This window comes from Zonotrichia albicollis, chromosome 5 (assembly GCF_047830755.1).
Source record: "Zonotrichia albicollis isolate bZonAlb1 chromosome 5, bZonAlb1.hap1, whole genome shotgun sequence".
NCBI lineage: Eukaryota > Metazoa > Chordata > Aves > Passeriformes > Passerellidae > Zonotrichia > Zonotrichia albicollis.
In genome coordinates this window covers 71,994,770-72,010,386 of record NC_133823.1, presented here as the reverse complement: position 1 = coordinate 72,010,386, position 15,617 = coordinate 71,994,770, and the positions used below count along the sequence as shown (strand labels likewise).

The 15,617-nt window shown below is 41.0% G+C and overlaps 1 protein-coding gene across 2 annotated transcripts in view; it reads left to right on the top strand.

Annotated features, from left to right (window-relative positions):
• SYNPO2 (synaptopodin 2) overlaps positions 1 to 15,252 on the top strand; it is a 76,615-nt gene extending 61,363 nt beyond the window's left edge. The window contains exons 4-5 of one of the 2 annotated variants that reach the window (XM_074542065.1): positions 403 to 2,588; positions 14,428 to 15,252. In XM_074542065.1, the coding sequence (XP_074398166.1) occupies positions 403 to 2,588; positions 14,428 to 14,898 (2,657 nt within the window). In that variant the 3' untranslated portion in view covers positions 14,899 to 15,252. Of the gene's footprint in view, positions 1 to 402; positions 2,589 to 14,334 lie in introns of both variants that reach the window. The other variant, XM_014272915.3, reaches the window with a different exon arrangement.
• The last annotated feature ends 365 nt before the right edge of the window (positions 15,253 to 15,617 follow it).

The window sequence follows — 15,617 nt, the reverse complement described above, 5'->3', positions numbered from 1 at the left end:
CTGGAAATGGCTGCTGTAAGCCTAGGAACTTGTAGTCAAATACTTGGAAAACACCAGAGCAGAAGCTGGATAAATGAGAAAATATCACCTGCCTGTTGGTGCTGGGAATAAAAATTGACAATGTTAGAAATAAAGATGTGTATAATCTTCCTCTTGAGCTAAGAGAGTTCTAAGGAAAGTGATGTAGCCTTTGAACTTGCATGGGTGTGTCTCCAAGGCATGCTGGATATGGCATTTCTAACCCAGCTGATATTGTGAGAAAAACTCAAGTATAATAAACTTTCCATACAAAAGAAATGTTTTCATACTTAATAAATTTCAGTACAGAAAAATGCACTTGTTAGTCTCCTTGCAGAGTGGTGGGCTACATGAATTAATTGTGCACTCTGATTCCTTCCCCAGGGCTCCGACGAAGCGAGAGCCTGTCGGAGAAGCAGGTGAAAGAAGCCAAATCTAAATGTAAAAGCATTGCACTGCTGCTGACAGCAGCTCCCAACCCCCATTCCAAGGGGGTGTTGATGTTCAAGAAGCGCCGGCAAAGGGCGAGGAAATACACTTTAGTCAGCTACGGGACTGGGGAGTTGGAACGTGACGAGGACGAGGAGGAAGAGGGTGAAGGTGAAGAGGGGGACAAGGAAAACACTTTTGAGGTGAGTTTGCTTGCAACAAGTGAGTCAGAAATAGATGAAGATTTTTTCTCTGACATTGACAAGGACGGCAAGATCGTGACATTTGACTGGGACAGTGGTCTGCTCGAGGTGGAAAAGAAGACAAAAAGTGGAGAGGAGATGCAGACACTTGCAGACACCACGGGGAAAGGGGCCCTCATGTTTGCCAAGAGGCGGCAGAGGATGGATCAGATTACGGCAGAACAAGAGGAGATGAAGGCAAGCACAGTGCAGGCAGAGGAGCACAGGGAAAGCACCATGACAGAGAACTTCCAGAAAGTGAGCTCTTCCATCTACCAATCAAAAGAGGAGGAAATGTCGAGACAGCAGAGCTGTGTGAGCAAAAGCTACACAGACGTGAGCCAGAATCACAGCAAAGTGGTACAACAAAATGGCTTTGGCTTAGCACCTGGCACAAACCTCTCTTTTCAGTCCTCTGGAACTCAAAAGGCACCATCTTTGAATAAAACAGCAAAACCCTTCCCTTCTGGAGTTCAAAACCGAGCAGCTGCACCATTTTCACCTGTAAGAAATGTCACCAGTCCCCTTTCAGATGCAGCAGCACCACCTCCTTACTGCTCTGTCAGCCCACCAGCTGAGGCTTTCTACAGACCTGTCTCAGCTCCTGTGGCCAGCAAGGCCGCCCCGCCTGCGTGGGCAGCCTCGGAGCCCACGGAACACATCGCGTCCAGGGATGAACGGATTGCCGTGCCAGCCAAAAGAACTGGGATACTGCAGGAGGCAAAGAGAAGGAGCACTTCCAAACCCATGTTCAATTTCAAAGACGCACCCAAAGTAAGTCCTAATCCTGCCCTGTTGTCCCTTGTACACAATGCAGAGGGCAAAAAAGGGACCGGAGCTGGTTTTGAGTCAGGACCTGAAGAAGACTACCTCAGTTTGGGAGCAGAAGCTTGCAATTTCATGCAGACTCAAGCATCTAAACAAAAGGCCCCTCCTCCTGTTGCTCCAAAGCCTTCACTCAAGGTGTCTCCTTCTGCAAGTTCTCCACTTTCACTGGTTTGGTCACCTTCAGCTGCAGCTTCCAACAAGCCTCCTTCTTTCCCAGCACCAGCCTCACCTCAAGCAGCGTATCCTGCACCACCCAAATCTCCACAGTATCCTCATTCTCCCGTCCATCCCCCAAGCACTCTTGACCTTGCTGGTCCTTTCAAAGGGCCTCAGGCCAGCCTGGCGAGTCCAAACCTTGCCCCCAAGGCAACACCAGTCACCCCAAGCTCTGGAGAAACAAAGCCTCCCTTCGAGATGCCACCAGAAATGAGTGGGAAAGGAGCGCAGCTGTTTGCCAGGAGGCATTCCCGAATGGAGAAGTATGTGGTGGATTCAGAGACTGTGCAGGCTAACATGGCACGAGCAGCATCTCCAACTCCATCTTTACCAGCTTCTTGGAAATATTCATCTAACGTCCGAGCACCTCCACCCGTCGCTTATAATCCCATCCACTGCCCATCTTACCCTGCTGCTGCTACCAAGCCTTCCTCTAAAGCCCCTGCTGCTACCAAAAACACAAAAAGAAAACCTAAGAAAGGTCTCAATGCTTTGGATATCATGAAACATCAACCTTATCAACTCGATCCATCTTTATTTACTTTCCAGCCTCCTAAGGAAAGCCTTGCCCTGAAGCAGACATCGAAGCTGTCCCCCTCAAAGCAAACACTGCCTTTACCCACCTTCCTTCCACCTGGTGCTGGCTCTCCCACGAGGGCCCGGCCCTCCTCGGTGTACTCCGTGCCAGCCTACGGCTCCCAGCCTTCGTTCCCGTCCAACGCCTCTCTCCCAGGGAATGAATCATACTCACCCACGGGCTACTCTGCCTTTTCTAAGCCAGAAACCACCACATCCTCTTTGTTTACCGCTCCGAGGCCAAAATTCTCAGCCAAGAAAGCTGGTGTCACTGCACAGGTGTGGAAGCCATCGGTTATTCGAGAGTAAACCTGGTTTCTAAGCAGAAACTTAGTGTCCGTTTTGCTTGCAGTCACTGGTTTGCAGTGGTCACCTGGCACACAGACTGTGCCAGTGGTATTCCTTAGCTTACTTAAGAATGTCAGATGTATCACCTCAAATCTGGGTCCAAAATATTTGAACTTTTTAAAGGAATCAAAATAGATCTAAAATTTTTGGCACATTTATGCATTTTATCAGGTGCTTTATAGAGATGACATCCTGAAATGGAGAGGTGCCATTGCATGAAGTGAGCAGGACACTAGGTTTTTGCTTTAGGACTACAACAATAGAAACAGTGAACAATATTCCTGGTATGTCAAATTAACAGAGAACAGCTTTCTTCCTGTCACTCTCCCCAACTGTGTTCTAATGACCTAGGGATTAGAGGACTTTGGTGTTGCTTTTTTTTAAAAAGAAGTGCCTTATTAACTAATAGCAATATGTATTATTAACACAGCATAAAATAGATACAGTGGTAGACTCTGACTGATCACTAGCAGAACACAACTGGACGGACCTTTGGCCTGCACAGAGCCTCATGGAATTCACTCAGAATCTGTCCTGGCTCGAAGGTCCTTCCACAGGAATCTGATTGATCAGCCAGGGGCTTAGCTAGTAAGCTGTGTGGATCAGCTGTGATCCAAAATCATGAATTGCCTCTGTGATTTCACAGAGAATGTGCTATAAGAGATGCTGGAGTGTTACGAAGACTAAAAAGAGGTGGAAAGACAGCTGGACAAATTGCTTAAAATTTCCCATTTTGGGGAAATTTCACATCCCACATGCAGGCATATTTTTAGCCAGAGTTTGCCTTGAACCCAGCAAATATGAGAGAAGCCTGTAAATCAAAATTATTGAGCAGTCAGAGAGATGAGCTGGGTTTTGCAACTGTAATGCAATGAACCAGTTTCTTGTGAAAGCACAGTGACTGAGAACTGGAGGGCTGCCTATAGTGTAGAGTTGTGATTCTTGCTCCCAGAGTACTTTGTGCCACAGAAATTACCTGTAAATCATGATTATGACCATGTCTTCCTACTGGCCTCTTGTACACATTTAATTTTCTTCTCTTGGGCCTCTACAGTGCTTCTTCACACTTTAAATCTTTTTACTCTGGTCTTTTGCTTTTATCTTTTACTTGTCATATTGGGGACTAAGGATTGAAATACTGCTACTGGGGAGAGCTTCTAAGAGCCTGTGATCTTGAAATGTACTGTATAATCCTGCAGTAAATCTAGAGCAAATATTTGAGTAGTTTAGCATGGCTTTCATCAGCATTAGTAGTGCTAGGGCTAAAACAAGGTGCTGTTTCTCACAACTAAGGGAATCAAAATCCATCCCAGGTGGGAAGCTAAAGATTAAAGCATAACTCTGTGAATAAAGGTGGCAGAATTTGTTGGTATATTTGTTTAAACTATCATTCAGCTAGTTACCGACCAGATTATGGACCTTGTATATCATAGCAGGGTTTGAAGAACCATCTATTTCAATGAAGAAAACATTCCTATGTATGAACAAAATCTCTGTAGTTTGGTCCCATGATGGTAACTCAAACTGCAATCAAAGATGAGAAGAATGCATTTGGTTGCACATGCAGAAAGCAGGCTGAATTCAAACTCTAATCAAATCAATAAAAAACACTCCTATGAATTTTGGACCTCCAAAATTCTACTCTCCCCTTTAAATTTTAGATTGGGATAATGACTGCATTAGAAGAAAATGACCAAGGGGCCCATCTCCCCCTTAAAATTCAGAAAAATTATAGGATGTTCAGAGGGGGAAAAAATTGGAAAACTGAAGAAATAGTTATACTGCATTTACCTGGAAATAGAAAGTAGCAATATTTTAGTCCTTTGGAGATCTCCGTCCTACCTGTTTTCCACTGTCAATACCTGTACTTTTCTTCTATCATTAAACTTGTCCCTTTCCTCTCTGCCTGTTTGTGGCTTTTTTCTTTGGTTTGGCAGCTTTTTTTTTGCTTCACATCCATGTACAGACTGACAGCTTATTTTTGGGGGAAGAGCATTTCCTATGCTGGTCTGTCAATACAAAAGCTCCTCCGTCCCCTTCCCCACCTCTTTCCTCTTCCCTTTGCTCCCTCCTTTCTTTCCCTCTTTCCAAGATCAATCTGGAGTAGCACACACTATTTTAGGTAGACTTTAAGACACCAGGATATACTTTGAATGAAGATCCCCTGCCAAAGGTAAGTAATGCTATGAAGAGACACAGAAATCCAATCATCCTCATACTGCCTTTCTGTTTTTGCTTAGTCTCCTCCTGTAGAGCACATCTGTAAATTATAATCATACTTCTGTACTTGTTCACTCCACCACCAAAAGAATATTTCCCTAAGGAGGAGACTTATGGCAGCTTTGTCCTTCCTCCACAAGTGTTGGTATTGATGGATGTGGCTCCGAGACACAGGAGCTTCCAAAGTGCACCTATGCTGAAAAGCTGAATTTTGATCCCATTTGCATTCAAATACAAGTATTTTATATGGCCTAGAACAATGACAGAAGGATTTTTAAAGTACCAGTTAGAGTTAAAAACAAAAGTCTCAATGACATTAGTGCTCATAGCTCAGTTTGGATCTTTTGAAAATCTCATTCAAAGCCCATCTCTGAATTCAATTTCTTATATACACATCATCCTACACACATGGGACTTGCATCCAACTTGGCTTCAAGGCTCGTTTTACTAATCAGGTAAGTCTTTAATTCTTATTACTGTTTCAAAAGACTGCTCTTCTTACAGGTTTATCCAAGATGTAATCTCTCGTGAAGCAGATATTTAGAGGAAAGCTGAGCTGCTCATTATCATGGGTCTTGATGAAAAGCTAAAGTCAAATGTAGCTGAAATGTCAAGAAAATGAATTATTTGTGTAGAGGAGCCATCTGAAATTTGGAAAGGGCAGTGAGCTTTTGTAGATGGTTTTCTGAAAAAGCTATTAGAATTATTTTATATAATATGGCCAGCCTGCCAAGATGCAGTTGTCATCTTTGCTATGGAAGCATATTTAACAGTGAATTTTAAGCCATGTCCAATAACAATACTTCCAGTATGTTCACATTAAAGGAGGAATTTATGTGTTTTATGACTATTTTAACACATTTAATTAACACAGACTGGACGTATTATAATACACCAGTTCTGATCTCACATTCTAGACAGCCTTTTCATAAAAACAGCTACCTCAATCAAGGGTTAATATATCTTCAATTTAATCATAAATTAAGTTATAAACATCCTGCTACATAACTGAATTGGAAAGTTTTGTTTTGGAGATGAGTGGCTTTCAGACAAAAAGTTAAAATTTCTGCTGCAAAAATGAAAGACAAAATTTAGTTTTTCGACTAGAACTAAAGAACTAAAGAAGAACTCTTCTTCTTAAGAACTACTTAACTCCTCCTCCCTTCTCTAGAGGAACCACTCTTATGATGTTCCTGCTTGAGAAAAAATAATGTATTATGAAACAACCAGAAAGAGATTTCAATGAATTTTTCCTGTAGCAACATTTATAATGTAAACATTACCATCTCTTACAAGCAAGCCTCATTCTTCTGCTTTCTTCTCCTAAGGAAGAAACAAAAAATAAGAGGTTGAGGTACCAGCAGGCTGCAAAAAAACCCAGGAAGTGTGGAGTTTGTGTGTGGTTCAGGTAGAAAAATTAGTGCTAAGTGGCAGAGCAGAAATTTTGAGAGAAAATAGTACTGGGATTAGAGGGAAGCAAGCTGGGGGGACAAAACTCCATAAAAAAAGAGTGACTACACAAGATAAAGTACCTGTCAGAGGATTTTGAAGTAATGAAGGTAGAAGAACAGCAAGAGGGGCTCATTTGTTCTGCATATAGAGACAGCTGACTATTTCCAGACATTTCCTGATTTTTTTTTTTGTTGAACTCTGAGAAAAGGTGACAAGCAGTTATAAAGAGAACTTGACACCAGATGATGGGATCTGGGAGGAGCATTGCTTATCAAGTATCCAGGAGGAGAGCTCAGCAAAGGACCAGCCTGGCCCTTGTGTGCTGCTCCAGCTGTTCTGGAGTGGGGAATGCTCTGTACACTGTGAGGCAGGGGAACAGCAGGGAAATGACAACAACTAACACTGTGCAAAATGTTTCTCCTCTCTTTTTTTCCAGGATCCTTTTCCAGATTTGCTAGCTTTAAAATTCCAAACCCTTTGGTTCTAAAAAGGTTCCCTCTTCCAGTCTTGCCTTTTTACATGATGCAACTTTCTGTACCTGAAGTCAGACAGCTGGGATTGCGCTGATTGCTTTGGTGGTTTGGCACAGCAAGTGCAAATCTTTATTACACAGCTTGGCATAATGGTATTTATAATGGCTCTGCTCAGCTTGGAATGGAAACACTGTATGATGAAGAAACTTGACAAGATCTTCAAAACCCTGTGGATTCACAAGCTCTGAATGAACTCACTGCTGGTAGATCTTTTGGGAAAATATGTGAGCCTGGTAATTTCATGGCAGTCTTGGTGCCCCCATCACAACTTGACAGTACCCAGTACAACAACTGGTCTTGCTTTACAGCAGACATTACTTTTGCATGCCATTACATAAAGGAGAAGTTGGGATCACTCAAGAGTTATGTTTGACAAGTGGTTTTCAGGCTGGTTGCTTACTAATGGAAGCCCTTCAGGTTTTCATCAAATGATTTAAAAAGTAGAAAAAATCCTGAAACTCTATGTTGAAATGATCTCTACAGATGCAGACTTGAACTCTTCCTTTATGAGCTAAGACAAACCATATGACAATAATCCCATGGGTTTAATATTTGCTTCCTTAAGTAAGGCAGGGAAAGACTTTTTCTTTGTGTGCTGATCAAGTCTCCAGTTATCCTCTACAGCATTTAAAGGAAAAACCTATTCCTTATTGCAATGATCTTGACAAACTTTTTAATTGTGGTGCACGTGAAACCTGCACAAACACCTGGGTTAATATAATAACTGCACACTCCCTTAGGCTGAGAAGACTCAGCTATGAGAGAAATAACTTCCTGAATTTACAGCTTAACTATCTGGATGAAGGCTTCCTTTGTGGGGAATTAATGTAAAACCAGCATTTTCATACAAGAATCCTCATTCTTTTGCACATTTTAAAGACAGAAATCTTAAACCAGAGACTCCCCTCATAACTCCAGGCAATTCAAAGATAAGATGCTATGAAAATAACCAGGTCATTTCTAAATAGGTGTCAAGACTGGACTGTTGAACAGATGGAATGTTTCTCTTGATGTTTCCATCTAGATCTGAAACAGCAGATTGTAATGGTTTTAAGAAACATACAACAAACAGAAGAAAAGGAGGAACATTACAGAAGTAAAATACATTCCCAATCACAGGAGTGCATTGGATTACAAAGGGTGACATGGAGCACAACATTCAGTTTCAGTGTGAGCTTTAACTGATTGAGAAGCAAAGAATTCAGCACATTTATATTATAAGTAAAAGTTTCCATACAATATAAACCTATGGACAAATATATTCAGGCTTTTAAAAGAAGGATTCTTTTTTCCCCAAAACCCATAAATAACTGCTAGTGATTTTTGGCTTTGATTTGTGAGAATGCTACTTCTCCCAACCCCTCTATGCAGGTTGTTGTTGGCACATGGCTCTACACTGCAAACAAAAGCAAAATATCTGGCATCTGGGTACACTTGGTTTTCTCCCTAGAGTGCTGAAGTGGAACTGATGCAAGCATCTGACACTGTGTATATAGAATTATGGGAAAAGCAATATTAAACACTGCTGTTTGGATTGCAAAGCGAGGCACTTGGAATTCTTGTTGCCTGTGTCAGCTTAATCCAATCTCCTTGGTTTGTGTGGCCAGAACATCTGCAATCATTGCAAGGATTCCCATCTGACAAACAGCTCTTGGCTTTGTTTTGACATCATTCCATGCTCAGCACCATTCCTTACTCAATGCACACTCTTCAAAGGGTGCCTTTCATTCGGAATGATTTTCTTACTGATTTCTGCTGCTGGCACCCAAACCATTCAGAAGCTAGGGTTCATCTTTGCACTGTTGCATTCCACAGATGAATAAATAATGCACAGGTTGAGCAGCACTGCCACCAGGGCACTCTGTGGCCCTGGGTGTCCAGTTCAAGGCACTTCCATGCAGCAGTTACTCTGTCAATGTGATCCTTAACATCCCTCTGTGAGTGTTAACAGCTGGCAGACTCCAGGTGGAATTCCAGAATGGGAGCCCTCAGTGACCAGCAATGAATTCCAACCCACAAAACCACCTTTTTTTTTTACAATCTACTCCTGTGTTAGAGAACCCTAATATTTCCTAAATGAATCCCTGAATTGGTGGGGCAGAAATCCTGAAATTTAATCAAAATGCGTCAGCACTGGGCAATGGTGCTTTCATTTCAGAGCTTTGGAAGAGCTGCCCTTCCAACTTCCCTAGTATTGCTTCAAGGCAACTTTTTAAGAGCCAAAATAAACCCTGGAATTCCATCATGGAGCACACTGTAACAGGGGGGTTGAACCACCAGATACTTGTAGGAATGAATGAATAAAACACTCCTACCTCACAGGAAATGGGGCTGGAACAGGCTGTGCTCCTGCTGGGCCTGCATAAAGCCCTCAGCGTGAATGCTCACACACAGGGACATTGACACTGAAATATGGGACACTTCAGACACAAAGGTTTGTGTCAAACCAGTTCTAAAGCAGGCACGGGTACCACATCTCAAGGTGGAAAGGTCAGAAAATAGGGCCAAGTTTGCACTGGTAGCTGTGCAATGTAAAATCCAGCAGGTGGCAGCAAATATTCTTCATTACAAGAAATAAACTGTTTATTCCAAGGAAATTTAAGGTGCCTATGGCCAAAAGTTTCAGACATTTGCTTTCTGTAGGCATAAATGTACTGTGTTTAGAGAACTGCATATGGATAAAGATTAAATTATAATGAAAAGCTGGTTTTCTTTCATATACACAGGCCCAAAGCGAGCTAACTAATTTATCAAGTTAAAAGACAAGTTAGCAACAGTCTTTTGGTTTTTAAGCACACAGGCATTTCGCAGAAGTGAAGGCCTAATCTAATAATTTACTTTCCTTTTCTAAAATTAATTGACAACTAAAAAGGACTTTATTTTCAACGGCAAAACTTTTCACAAATTTTGTCACAAATCTTATGTGAGGTGGCTGACAGTAACTGCTTCCTTAGTTTGTATACAAATTATGAAAACAAGATTGTTCTCACCTGAAATAACACCGCATTTTGAAACAATTTGAATTTAGAATAAATTAGATTCCAGTCCTAAAATTCCCTATAAAGTTTCAGAATCACGCCCTGACAAGACAGCTTTGAGGAAGACAAGATCAGGCCTGAACTGTGTGATTCTAATTTATTCCTGGTCTCAGTACAGCCACTGACAAGGTTTTAGTTGTTAGACAAGTGAGATTCCCTCCCCAGCCATTAGTCAAATTTCTTCATTCCTATTTTAGTCTGCTGTAAAATATTTCAAGAGTTTCAAATAAAAATTATTTCCCCATTTTATTTCAAAACTTTTGGTAGCTGAATTGTGAAATAGCTGTAGCATTTACTGCAGAGCTGGCAGCATTTCTGAGAGAAAATATTTTTTCATTACATAAAGTTTAAATAAAAAATGGTATGGGGAAAAAAAAAGCTTTAATATTATTAACAATATGTCCCTCTTCCATACTCAGCTCAGTTAAAAAAGCTGAAGTGCTTCTTTCATGTTAAAAACCCAGAAATTAGAAAAGAATTGAAAGGCATAAAAATTCAGTATAATTTATTTTGTCCTAGCATTTTCTCAGTGCTTTGGTCTCTAACTGGAGAGGCCATTGCAAGCCCATAGAAGGCCAAAGGAGAAATGCATCATTCTGGGCTTCAGAGTCACTTTTTGAGATAAAACAACTGTTTTATCTGCTTCCTCCTTTGTCCCTTTCTGTGTAAACAGCATCCAGGCACTATTGTTAACTCGGATTTTAATGTGCTTTGATATGGGGTTAAGGACCAGGACCATAATGAAAAGACAAAAATAAAATTGCTTTAATGACTTAGACACGAAGGTCCAACTTTTTCAAATTACTTCATTAGGGAGGAGTTTATGTGGAGAGAGTTTCACTGGACTATTCAGAGCCCAACCCAATTTTGTGTTCTTGACTGGTAAAACAGCAGTTGTGGTTTGTAAACACACACACAGAGTTTTCTGGTACTGAGATGTGCCACCTGAGACACAAAAACAGCTGCTGGGAAATCATTTCACTACATAGTATTACACATTCTTATTTAGCCTGGAAAAGGAAAAAAGACCTTTCTGACTCCTGCCTTTAAAATTTGCACTATTTATGAACCTAAGTACTGTCCTTTTTGTCTTGCAGCTTTTCATAATTAAGAAGAAAATTGAAATAGCTGTAAGTTCCAAATAACCCATTTTTTCCTGACAATTGGTAAAGATATCATTAAATCAAAGGCAGACAGTCACACTTATCCATCTTACATTAACTAGATCTGTACATGCACACACCTAAGTACTGCTTTTACACTCATTTGCTTATGTATGGAAATAGTTCCTTTTGGAAGTAGTATTATATAAATATTAGGGTTTTTTAACACAGATCTTATAACTAGCAGAGATTCTTGCAGTGTCATGAATGTTTGCTTCAGTGAGCAGTTTATAACTAGTTTGCATTGTCAAAATCAGTGTTAATCTAAAACTAACCTAAACAGTTTAATCTGTTTGCACAGACACCCAAGGCACGCAGCAGCTGACAGGATTCTTTGATGGCAAAGGGCAATTCTAAAGGGCCCTTCCTCTTCTTTACATTTAGGAATCACTTTCCCTTCAATAGCTATTGCAGAAAAAGGTATTTCCCTACGAAAACATCCAGGAACTGGAATAGAATGAATTAATCAGTGTAGAGGGTTCTAGCTTGTCTTGCTGCATAATTCTAGTAACTGTTTTACCACAAGGTCATAGGAATAAAAAAGGTGATAAAGTAATAATTCTGGCAGCATTTCACTTTTCTCTTCTTCCTTGATTTCTGAGGTGAAGAATGGAAAATCTCTACCCCTCTTTTCATTATTTTCTTATAGCTTAAGGGAGAAAGAAGGGAGAGTAATTATTCTCAAGTTACACTTCATGTTATTCATTGTGTCTGGGGTTTGTGCATTGTTTCTAGTACATGCTTGTCAACAGATGCATCTCCAGAATTTAAATATAAAGGGGAAATGTTAGAAAGTATTAGCATCTCTGGCTGCTGCTGTCCAGCAGAGGAATGATGAATTCTAGTGATTGGAAGTTGCCTTAATTCCAGAATTTGTTAGCTTGAAGGGGCTGAACACCAAAGAAGTGTGTTGGTTGGTTGGTTGGTTAGTTAGTTAGTTAGTTAGTTAGTTTTCTCTTCCTCAAATTCCTTCAGGTCCTCCTTCTGGAATTTGCAAGGTTCCTCCTCTGTACTTCAGCCTTCTTCCAGGTAAAATATCTGGAATGCTGTTTACCCTCACAGTTTTGTCCTCTCACAATCCAAGAAGATAAATATTAGTTAAACCCACACACTGTTCGGTCCTTACTTCAAGGAAGCAGAGACTATCCTTACTTTACAAAAGCTAGAGGAAACTGATGTGCATTTTCACATTTTGGAATTTCAAAGTTAAAACCCAGCTTAAAGTCTTTAGTCTAAATAAGAGTCCTCAGACCTTTTTTCCTAAAGACAAGCTATCAAGTGGGAAATGGAAGACCAGACCAGGACTTCTACATAAATAATACAATAGAATGATTCATTTTGATAAAAAGGTAATAAAACATACTTAATAACTCACCATTCTCTGATTAAACTCTGTCAAAGAAAATTAGTTCCTGCTTTATAACTTATGGTTACACCAAAAAGATACATCCATAACTTAATGAGCTCTGGAGTTTTTCTCTGAACAGGACAGACTCAACAGTATCTTTATCTAAAGGTCTTGAAAAGACAGATATCTTATCCAACACTTGTTTAAACAGTATCATTTCTCTCTGCATCTCTGAAAACCTACAAAGTACTCACAGGGCTTTGAGCAGATATTTCCATTGAAAAAGGGGAACTTTTGTGCAGTAGAACTCTCCTGAGAGGAGCTTACACCAGTAGACTGATGAGGTGGGCGTGTTTGATCAACTACTTCATCCCTCTCTATGACCTTATCTTCTTAATTGCTTTATATTCTTAATAACCACCTAATTTCTTGTGGTTTGGGTTATCTGATTACTTTCTAACACAGGGGGATGTGTGGGTGGGATTAATAATGTTGAGGAGTTTTCTCTCTGAAAATGCAAACTGGAAATAGCTGATGATAGCTAAGAGATGACAGGACAGTCCTGTCATAAAGCATCAGTTGTGAAACTTGTCAAAACTCTCATGACATAACCTCTGAGAGTCACTACACTTTTTAAAAGAGATTCAGGCTAAGTATGACCCAACTGACTGAAAATTATGAAATCTGAAGTCTCTTCCTCAGTTTCCATCTTTCATACAAAAGGCTGATATTACAACATGATTTAAAACCTGAAGCAGTGGTGGTTCAAGTTTCTTAAGTGCACCAAAGTCCTGTGGCAGAAAAATTAAAATGTGACATTTCTATGTGAGTCTTTGCTAGATCAGCTACATCTTGAATGATCACACACCTGGTTAGCTGCTCTCTAGCTCATGCTTACAGTGATTTAAGTTTGGGAAGCTCATTAGGAAAAGGAACGCAGGGCAATGTCGTTCAGAGTAAATTCTAGCAAAGTCTCTGGCAAAAAAAGCCAGGAATTTCAGAGCAGATTTCAGAATTAAAGTAATTTAAGCCTGAGGACATGAATCAATGAGTGTGAATCAGTGAGTTTAGAACCACATTTGTAGGAACTGTAAGAACAAGGTGATTTGTGTGACACAGAGAGCAGGTCTGGCTTGGGGACAGGCTGTACCTGCTTCGTGCGCTGCCAAATGGCTGCTGCAGCAGAACCTTCTCACAAACACAGTTTCTGTTTCAAAGTGCTGCATTACTAAGAAGATTAGGATTTGTCAAAAATGAATGGATTGCTCCTATAAGTGGGTCGGAATGTACTGAAATTCCGAGGGCATTGCCTTTTAAAGAAGCCAAAAGTAGCGTCATGTAAGGGTATTAAGTGAATGATTGCATTAACTCCTTTAATTGCTTGTGCTCACTTTTGTGCCCCAAAAAGAGAAAACTGGGATCAGTCTAATAATTTTTGAGTAAGAAAAGCCTTTCTTAAAAGGACATTGCCAAAGATACGTTCTTGGACAGATGTCCTAGACAGAGCCTGTTATCAAATAAATTAGGCTGTGCCTAATGTTAGAAAGAATCTTGTAAACACACACAGAACTGTCACAACATAACTCCCTTCTGCATTAAGAATGGTCTTTTCAGAGCAAGGCACACCAGATAAGTAGTGGGAAAGCTGCACAGTTGCTAATGCCACTGTAGTTTTTCAGTAAAAGTCTCTCTTTGGTCTGCTTGCTTTCCTCAAAAATTCAATTTGCTGTGTCTTTGTTCCTGTTTCTTTCTCTGCCTCCTGCCTTTCCAGTGAATTAAAGTTCTAAAAGATACCCATAGACATAAAAAGGGACTGCCAGGATGTCACATGCCTTCAGTGTCTTTTGTTCCAGTTTGGAAGTGAAGAGAAGGAGCTTCCTTTCTTGCTGCTTAATAACTGTATTTGGTATTTTGTCTTCCCAGGGAAGGAGCAGTGGCCGCTCACTATCACTTCCTGGGAGACCTTCCTCATTCATCCCTCGAGCCATGTCTCCCACTTCTCCTCTTGTATTTCAGCCTGCCCCTGACTACTTCAGCAAGCCAGACACAGCCGCTGACAAGCCTGGCAAGAGACTGACTCCCTGGGAAGCAGCAGCCAGATCTCCCCTTGGCCTAGTGGATGAAGCTTTCGGCCCCCAAAGCATGCAGGAATCCGTTGCTGCTAACGTGGTGTCGGCCGCTCGCAGGAAAACGCTTCCTGAGCCACCAGATGAATGGAAACTTAAAGTTGCTTACGAGCCCCCAGCCCCGAGTGGTAGCATAGCCTCGCTGGGAGGGAAGCAATCTGGGGTTCTGTCACCCCAGAAAAGCTCCCTGTCTGCCCCAAGTGCCCCGCAGGCTGGCCCTAAGCTGCAGTATCCCTACTGCACTCAGCGCTCCACGACGGATCCCGATATAATGTCCATGGATTCCAGGTCTGACTATTGCTTGTCAACAGCTGATTCAAACTACAACCCACAGCCAAGGGGATGGAGGCGTCCAACATGAGCAGCTGAAGGGCCTGGGGCATTTTCCCTTCCTCCAGCTCAGCAAGCCCTAAGATATGAGTTGGAGAAGGAAAGTTTCTTGCTGGCCTGGTGATCTCTGAAGTAAAACAAATGAGGAGACAAAATTGAATGGAGCACAGTTTTCACATGACTGTAGCGCTAGCAGCCTCTAGAATAGACTCAGTTTTACACCTAAGATTGTTCTGTTTGTCAAAAGGCAAAAATATGCATTTCTTGGGGTGAGGGGGGAGATGAAAGTGGGGCAATCCATGTACTCGATGCAAAAATCTAGCAAGGATGTACAAAGTGACAGCAAAAATGCTTGCAGTTAAGCTAATGTGAAAAAAAAAGTAAAATAAGGGCATTTTAAAACCAAGAAGTAATTTACAGGATCTTGCAGGTTTTCTGAGTATGTTAGGCATGAGTTCTAAGTTACTAAATATAGTCAGATTTGCAAAAGTTCTAATGGAAGGGGAAGACTTTGAAGCACTGGCTTATTTGCCATATGGTTTTTTTACTGCATTTCTATTATGAGCTAAGAAAGTAAATCCATGAATATTCTTACTATGGCAACAGTTAAAACACATTTGTGGCAATGGTACCTGAATCACCACAATATGTAGATACAGGAAATCATACACAGACAATCATTTCAGATAGATTTCATGACAGTTCCAGTGAAATTTTACATCTTGTAATTAATGTCAAAACACCAAGAAG